This window comes from Neolamprologus multifasciatus, chromosome 18, assembly GCF_963576455.1.
Source record: "Neolamprologus multifasciatus chromosome 18, fNeoMul1.2, whole genome shotgun sequence".
Lineage (NCBI taxonomy): Eukaryota > Metazoa > Chordata > Actinopteri > Cichliformes > Cichlidae > Neolamprologus > Neolamprologus multifasciatus.
Genome location: NC_140456.1, coordinates 25,520,541 through 25,529,499, shown reverse-complemented (window position 1 = coordinate 25,529,499; position 8,959 = coordinate 25,520,541). Strand labels below are relative to the sequence as shown.

The following is an 8,959-nucleotide window of genomic DNA, read 5'->3' as shown; positions in this document are numbered from 1 at the left end:
ACAAAAGCACTGAGAAAAGAAGCTGTGGAAAACCCCAGTCTCAATAAATTATCTGTAAAAGAAAGAAGTTTATGAGTTTTAGATCAGAGCTCTAACATTTACTTATGAATTTTAAAACGTGTTATTTATTTGTTTATTTATTTAGTGTTTAATGGTTCATTTTCTGAGTTGCTGAGGATTTTTCTTATTTCTTTTCTTCATGTTTAAAAAGAACCTCAATAAAAAACATATTTGAATAAAAGTTTATGGAAAAACAGTTAGGTTTTTTCCCTGTGCTTTCTCAAAAGTTGTTTTGAATGTGTACAAACTTTTTTCCATCCCACAAAATTGGAAGGGCCAACGTGATTGCACAACTTTCGGGTGACAGTTGTGATAAGTAGCTGGTTCTCATGTGGATTACCTTTAACTGCTGGTGCTGCTTTGTTGTTGGACGATTTAAAAATGTGCATCAAATATTTTGCATTTGCTCTTCTTTGGTTTCCTGGAGTGCTGCACGGTGAGAACAACAAGTAACTTCACAGACAAACATTTACACTGGTTGATAATGTTTTGCACTTACTTCATTGTTGTGTTTCAGCACAGAGCACCACACAGGCCTGTGATGCTCCCACACTGGACGGTGGCTTCTTTGCCCCAAAGCAAGAGACTTACTCTCAGGGCACCAAGCTGAGCTACACCTGCAACGAAGGATGTACGCTAGCAATGAAGGGTTGGTGGGCAACCAGCACATGTCACAATGGAAAATGGTCTCATCAGCCACAGTGTATAGGTAAGTCCTGCCAATAGCTCTTCTTTCCTTGCTTGTTTTTCTTGGTTGAAATATTTTTGCACAAATTTCATGAGACACTAAGTTAGAATGAACTCCTTTTTATTTTATATGACTTTTTAATGCCAATATCAGTTTAAAATTCTAATTTATCAGATTATTATTTGTTTTGTTTTTGCTTTTTGTTTTGTTTTGTTTTTTTGCCTGTCCCGTTTGGTTCTTTTGCCATCATAATTATTGTCTAAAGGCGAAGAAAGATGCCCAACGGATTTACTTTACCAAATTGACCATCCCAGACTTGCCGTAATGGTCTATTTGATTCACCTTTTATTGTTTATTTTATTTATTTTTTATTTTCACTTGCTAGATACAGGACAGACTTGAATGAGGAAAAGAAAAGGGAGAAAGGAAGAGGGGGAAAAAACAGCGGAGAAGAGGGACGGGGAAAAGAGGGCAAAAAACAAAAACCAACAGAATAAGCAGACAAAAAAATACATATATCAATCACCTGGATCACCTGTTGAGAAAGAAAAAAGAAAACAAGCATAAGAAAACGGGAGTAATACAATAAACAACATCACGATGATATATGAGAATATAACAGTAAATACTAAATATTAAACATTATTGTGCAGCATGTAAGATCGACAGCGCACAGTGTGCTTTGAGGTAGGAGCCAAAAAGGGTGTAGTTTGTGGGTGTGAGCACCCGTGTGTACACCTGTGAGCATGGATGCGCTTGTTTTTAAAAGGTTCCTTCATGTAATGATCTGCTAGAGGGTGTGGGGGGCCACAGCCCCGTCCTCCAGGGCATGAAGCAGGTATGGAGGAGATCAAGACTCCAGACATCCAGAGGCCCCCAGAACAGATTATTATTTGTTTTATTATTTATTATTTATTTTATTATGTGTTTCACCCTCTTAAAGAAATCTGTTCGCCTTCTTTCCAAGATCCTTAAACTGCTAATCTTAAAAGTAGAGAGGGTGTCTGTCTCCTCAATCTAAACTGGGAGCTGGTTCCACAAAAGAAGGGCCTGATAGATGAAAGTGCTGCCTCCCATTCTACTTTTAGAAACTTTAACTCTTTATTTAAGACCTTTTATGTCAGAGGAGGAGTTTCAAATTTAATTCTGCATTTTAAAGGAGCCAATAAAGGGAAGATGATACAGGAGAAGTATGATGATAGTACTCTTGCTATAGCAATTTGGATTAACTGTAAAGTATCTGTAAGTATCCGGTTAGACACCACAGTCTGCACACTATGATGAAAATTATTGGTCAACCAAATTAATACTGGTCAACACAGAACAAATTTGAGACAAAGGCTGTTAATAAAGGCATTTTATGTAATTTTTGTTTTCAGGTCCTCACTGTTCTTTGATCCATGACTCAACACGCAAAAGTTTTTATGATTAGTGTTTAAGGACTGTAGGTTTTGTGGGTTTGATCCTGTGAATGAACTACAAACAAACGGCCCTGCTGTGAGATTAATAACGTTTTTGAGTCTAAATCTAATTTTACAGAAAGCATGAATGCGTGCAGCGTGCCTCCTAAAATCCCCCATGCAGTCATCGTTCATCAGGACTACCAGGAAGTGTTTGCTGCAGGTTCAGAAGTGCAGTATGAGTGTGAGGATGGATACACTGTAGAGGGAGCACACAACAAAAAATCTGTTTGTACACAAGGAAGCTGGACACAAGGCCCGACCTGCAGTAAGTGGACAGTGGTCATGAATTAAACTTCTTGACACACTATAACATAACATTATAATAATATAGTATCCATGTAGTATAGATCAATGATGTGTCTTGATCTTTACAGAAGTGCATTTAAGCACCATTACTGACAAATTTGTAACAATAACTCTTCTCAACCTGCAGGCAGAGGAAGTAAATGGTAAATGGTAAATGGCCTGTATTTATATAGCGCTTTTACTAGTCCCTAAGGACCCCAAAGCGCTTTACATATCCAGTCATCCACCCATTCACACACACATTCACACACTGCTGATGGCAAGCTACATTGTAGCCACAGCCACCCTGGGGCGCACTGACAGAGGCGAGGCTGCCGGACACTGGCGCCACCGGGCCCTCTGACCACCACCAGTAGGCAACGGGTGAAGTGTCTTGCCCAAGGACACAACAACCGAGACTGTCCAAGCCGGGGCTCGAACCGGCAACCTTCCGATTACAAGGCGAACTCCCAACTCTTGAGCCACGACCGCCCCTTAAACCATGTATTTATTCTCTTCATAAAATATATATACAGTATAGCAATGTTTCGAAAACACTCATTCACATCCCAAAAAGGTTGATTCTGTTCAGCTGGACGTTTTCAGTGGGAGAAACGTTTCGTCACTCATCCAAGTGACTTTTCAGTCTCATCTGTCTGCAGGTTTCCAACATCATAAACAGAACATTTGCATAATAACTGAAACTACCAACACTGAATAAACAATGGGCATTTTCTTGATCATTAATATGCAAATTGTCATGACCATTGATCAGCAACTACTGATCAAAAACCATTGATCAATGGCTATGAGTAGCATTCACAGAGAGTTGGGGAATGGCTGCAATCACAGCACTGAAAGATGCTGAAAGATGTACCCTTAGGCTCCCTCCTCGAATCAGAGATGGTCTTTCCCTTTTCACGTAAATGGCCTCCTTCACTCCCCACTCAAACCAGCGTTCCTCCTGGAACGCCAGGAAGTGAACCCCCTCATGTCCACTAGCATGTAGGTGTTAATAGACTGCAGAGTCCAGGCCTGACACTTTCACTCTTTGATGAGCCAACAAAGGAACTGTGATAATGCAGGTGGAAAAGTAAAGATGCAACGAGTAGAAGTAGCAGTGGAGATACCTTGGGTCAACCAAAATAACAGATGGTGCAAAAGAGAAGTGAAGAAGATTGCATGCAGGGCGGAGTGGGTGGAGGTGACTGTCTCGTAGTGAACTCTGACACAATGATAGCAGCAAGAGAGAAAAGGAAGGTTTACCAGACAGTAGTGATACCAGCTCTGATGTATGATTTAAAGATGGTGGCACTGATAAAAAGACAGGAGCTGGAGGCATCAGAGTTGATTTTCACCAGGAGTGACCAGGAACAAGATTTGAAATGAGTGCATCATAGGAACAGCTCAGGTTGCTCAATTGGATTTGGAGATGAAGTCAGAGATCTAAGATGCTGAGAAAGACCTCAGCTCATGGATGTGGTGCAAGAGGAGATGCAGAGGGTTGTTGTGACAGAAGAGGATACTGGGGACAGGATGATTCACTGTGATCACATATCAGGGAGGTACAGCTGGCAGCAGGACTGATTTATAAGTCAAAGAAGTTTATAAAGTGAAGCTGACTGATGTGTATATGTGCGTTATCTGCTCTGTATCCTGCAGCATCTTCTACCATCTCTGACTCAAATAACAGAGACAGTAGACCCATGCTGATAAACAGTAAGTTGCTCACAACCTTTCCACTTAATCAGCATATACATCAAATTCAGTTTATATATTTAATTTAGTTTTTTGAATGACAACAAGCAGCTGGATTGGAGTTAGAAGCCAGTGTTAATGAATGAATGAATCGTTGATCACTGCAAAAATGATTGATGTTGATTGGTTCGGTACGTTGTACAGGAATTCAAAGATTTGGAAAACTAAACAGCTGAGTACACAATGATCATTTTGTTACACTCACTTTCTTTTATTTTAGTTCAGTCGTGTGGAGCCCGCCCATACATTGAAAATGCTGTAATTGTGGAAGAAGGTCCAATGTATTTGAAATACCAGTGCAATCGTTATTACAAACTAGCTGGTCCAGAGGCTGTGAGTTGTTACAGTGATGCTCACTGGTCCAAACTACCCACCTGTGAAGGTATAAAAAAAATAATTTTCACTCCAAAAGTTTATTAAAAATGTTCTTAAAATTCTTTTTATGATTGGTTTTTACTTGTTGTTGTTTTTGCAGAAGCGTTCTGTGTGGTGGATCCTGCTAGATATGTTCGTTATGGTCTTGTAAAAACTTCATCTGAATACATGCGGGAAGGAGAGACGAAGCCTTTCCCTTGTACAACAAAAGACTATTATATCAATGTTCGGTGCACTAATAGAAGAATATTTCTGAGCACATGTAAGTATATAAATGATCTCTTTATATTGTAACTTGTTTTTCTTTCAGTTTCTTTTTTCTTGTAACAGCTAACAAATACATGAAACTTCATTCTCCAGGATCTAATTAACACATCATTTCAAGAAGAATAGTGAAAGAAAACAAGTAAATAAACATTTCCCACACAGGAACATAATGAAATAGAAACCTAACATTGCTGATCTGTGAAAGGCTGCAGCTGATGTTTGCCTATAGAGTCGGCCCCAACTTCCAACAGCCATACTCATGTCATGTCAGAGACATTATTAGACAAATATTGAGATAAATATAGAGATATAGGTATAAATACAAACATAAATATATATATAAATATAAAATATGTGTGCAAATATATACTATGGTGTACAAAAGTAACAGAGTGCAGTTAGGTGTGTTTAATCCTGTTCTGCATGTGTGGATCTGACCCAAGTGGATGAATTAAAGAGTCTGATAGCAGCAGGAAGGAACGACCTCCTGTAACGTTCCCCTCAGACAGTGAAGTTGAAGAAATCTGTTCCTGAAACTGTTCTTAAGATTGTGCAGTGTGTTATGCAGTCTTGACAGCAAATGTTAATATGGAATAAAAGTAAAACATGAAGAATAAAAGCAGTCTGGCTCTTTAAGAACAGAGAGGATTTTCCTCTGTGGGTTTATCTTTGAATGCAGTAAATCCGTCCTCACTAATAAAGTTTACTGGATCTGAGCTTCTAACTGACAAACTCACTTTGTCGCTTTTGTTTGACTATGTTTAGGTTGTCCAACAGCTGACATTTTTTATGTAAGTGTAATTCTTTGATTTACTTTTCAAATATATACATTTCAAAGAAGTATATTAAATTGTGAATAACATTTACACAGCAGTTTGAAAAATATTTTTTTATTTGTAATTTAATCAGGAAGTGTGCAGAGTATTCAGAGAACCCAACTGACAACACAACCTTTCTGAAACACTTCAACCAGAACCTGCAGAGCAACAACAAAACATGTTTCTTTTCTTTGTACAGTTTTAGTGCAGATTGTTCTTTAAACACCAAATTGTCCATAAATGTTTTGAACTTTGAATGCACTCAATACACGATGTGCACACTGAATCCATAAATTGTTGATGGCTGGCTGAGGTTTGAATTCAATGTTTCATCATCAGAGACGTCTTTGTTTTGCTTTGTCTGCTAAAAGAGTGGAGCTGGGGGGGTTTGTACATACTTATAACATCTACAAATGACTGTTTAAATATTGAAACTAGTCTTTTAGCCAGTTTTCGAGTAGAGGTTTGCGTTGTGAGTTTTACACAATGAACACTTTCATAGATGCTGCAATGTCAAATTCTTCACGTGTGTACATGCACAGACCACATGTGCATATTGTTGTGCACATAAACTCACAGATGTATATGACAACTCAGGTTTGTGGCGTCAAATTTGTTATTCTAATTTTAAAAATGTAATACATATACATTCAATACAGTTTTTAATAGACACCTTTCAGAACACAGCCTATGCCTGATTCTCATACCTGCATTCGTTTAGTCATAATGTTGAAATTGTGAGGAAAAAAGCAGATGAACAAATCTGTAGCTGCCACCTGTCCTCTAGGCTTTTCCTCCGCAAAACCTGTCTCTGAACTGGATCTCAACAGTGTTTGTGAACTCATAAGCTCTCCTGTGAATTTTAGTTTGCATACTAGTTTGCATGCTTGGAATATATTATGCTAAATATATACAGGCTTTTCCACAATAGATATAAAAGTAAAAGTTAGTAAACCTCTATTAAAGTCTGTTGTTTCTTAGATTCAGCAATGAAACTGAATTTAAAACAAAACATAGATGACATTCTGTCAGCTTGGCAACCACCATGATCTCACTGCCAAAGTCATTCAGTAACTCTTATTGGATAGTGTTCATTAACATCTTTCACTAAATATCAAAGTTTTCTACCTGCCCTACTTTAAATTATAAAAGAAATTATTATGCATGAGAATCTCTAGAATGTTGAATACTTTTCCACTAAACAGTCATCTTCTACTTTGGTTAGGGTTTTTAACAACCATTTATTAAAGTTATATTTTGCTTTCGTTTTATTTTTTACTGCAATTTCTGTAGAGTAGCTTTTATAGTGTTAAATCAGTATATGCTACAAAATAAAAGCCTTTCTTTTACAGTGGGTTTGTAGGCATTTTATTTTGAATTGCTCCAATCATGGCACTTCAAAGGAACAGCCTGTGATGTCAGAGTGAACATTCTACTGGAAAAATCCTTAAATAGGAGAGAAACTCAACCAACTTTAGTGAATCTCGGATGGCAGAAACACACAACAACCTGGTTGTTAAAACAAAGATAAGGCAGACGCAGAGAAACGCAGACGCAAACGCTGAACCATCGACAATGGCAGAAGCACAAACGAAAATGGTCATTGCACCGAAAACAACAATCCTGCAAGGACCAAAAAATGAACTTGAAAAACCCGGAAAACCAAATACTGAAAAATCTCCCGTGGCACAAGCTCAAACAGAAACGGTCATGAAAACAAAGAAAACAAAAAAGCAAAAACAGCAAAGAGTGGCTGAAGAGCCAAGAAGACCGTTTACTCGGACAACATCAGTCCAACATCAGTCCAATCCCAGATTTAGACGCCATCAGGGAGCAGTCCAGTATAATCCGTGGGACGAGATTGCTGCTCTCAAACAGCAACTGCAAGCCTCCCAAAACTATCAGAACGATATTTATTGGCAAATGGTTGGTGCTAACAAGAGGGCCTCTTATCACCAGTTTCAGCACAGCAAACTTCATGCACAAATGTACGAGAACAACAGAAATCATGAGGAAACAATTAAAGACCTCATAAAGCAGCTGGAAGAGGCTTCTAGAAATAAGCCCGATAACAAGACTGAAACAGAGGCTCTCACAAATGACAATCAAGCAATTGTCAAACTGGATGAGGTGATGCTATCCCTGCAGGAACAAATCAGCCACCCTACCACAGAGCAGTGTGTGGAGTCTGCCACTCCAACCGCAGGCACTTCACACCCCAACTCTGTAGGCTTGAAGTCCTCTAAGGAGGCTGAATTGGAGGTCCAATGTAGGAATCAACGAGAGCAGATAGAGATGCTCCAGAAACAGCTGAAAGAGCAGGCCATTAAACATAGCCAGGAGAAGGAGTCACTCAAGACAGAAATCAGTGACCTGAAATCCCAGCTGCTTTCCAACAAGGCCCTTCATGATTTGAAGGTAGAGTCTCTTGACCAAGAGCTGAAAGAAGCCAGAGCTTCCTACCTTAAAGTCACAAAGAAGCAAAAAGAACAAAATTCTGCCGATGCAAATAAAATGCAAAGATCCGAGCCTCTGAAAGAAAATGGCACTGGAGGACAGGAGAAGATAGAGAAAGAGGACTCGCTACCATCGACTGCAATGTCTCTGCAGGAGACTCTGAAAGAAGAAGACACCCGACAACAAGAAAAGATAGAAAAAGAGGACTCGACTGCATTGTGCGTCCAGGAATCTTTGCAAAGGCTACGAGATAAACAGAAAATGCTTACTGCCAAGGTGGCTGAACTCGAAACCGAAGTTAAGAGCCTGCCAGAGATACCGCAAATTAAGAAGAAGAAGAAGAAGTGGAACTGGCTGCTTCGGCTTTTCACCTAATTTGGTCTCAACATCGTGTCCTAAAATTTATATTTATATTTGGGGCTTTTTTAACACCAACCACTTATAAGCCCACTGGCATCAATTTTAGGACAAATATGTAAATGGATGGAACTGAAGAAAAGAAACACGTCTTCCTCCACTTCTGTTCCATCTTAATTTTCACCTCTCCTCTGTTCTCTCCCATCTCCGTCCCTTTAACCCCTGACATCTTCCCCATCTCCCCCCCCCCCCCCCCATCTCCCTCTTTTTTTTCACCCTCACCCCCCAACCAGTCCCGACAGTTGACTGCTCCCTCCAGAGCCTGGTTCTGTCATAGGTTTCTTCCTTTTAAAGGGAGTTTTTCCTATCCACTGTCGCCAAGTGCTTGCTCAGAGGGGATTGTTGGGGTTTTCTCTCCCCTTTTTTTTCCT

The 8,959-nt window shown here is 39.3% G+C and overlaps 1 protein-coding gene across 1 annotated transcript; it reads left to right on the top strand.

Moving 5' to 3' along the window:
* Positions 1-366: 366 nt before the first annotated feature.
* LOC146498093 (complement factor H-like) lies at positions 367-6,619 on the top strand. The gene is made up of 8 exons (XM_085139218.1): positions 367-496; positions 578-769; positions 2,288-2,476; positions 4,159-4,215; positions 4,475-4,636; positions 4,730-4,891; positions 5,662-5,687; positions 5,806-6,619. Exons 1-8 carry the CDS (start codon positions 442-444, stop codon positions 5,836-5,838), a joined length of 876 nt encoding a protein of 291 aa, XP_084995344.1. The 5' UTR covers positions 367-441; the 3' UTR covers positions 5,839-6,619.
* Positions 6,620-8,959: the final 2,340 nt, after the last annotated feature.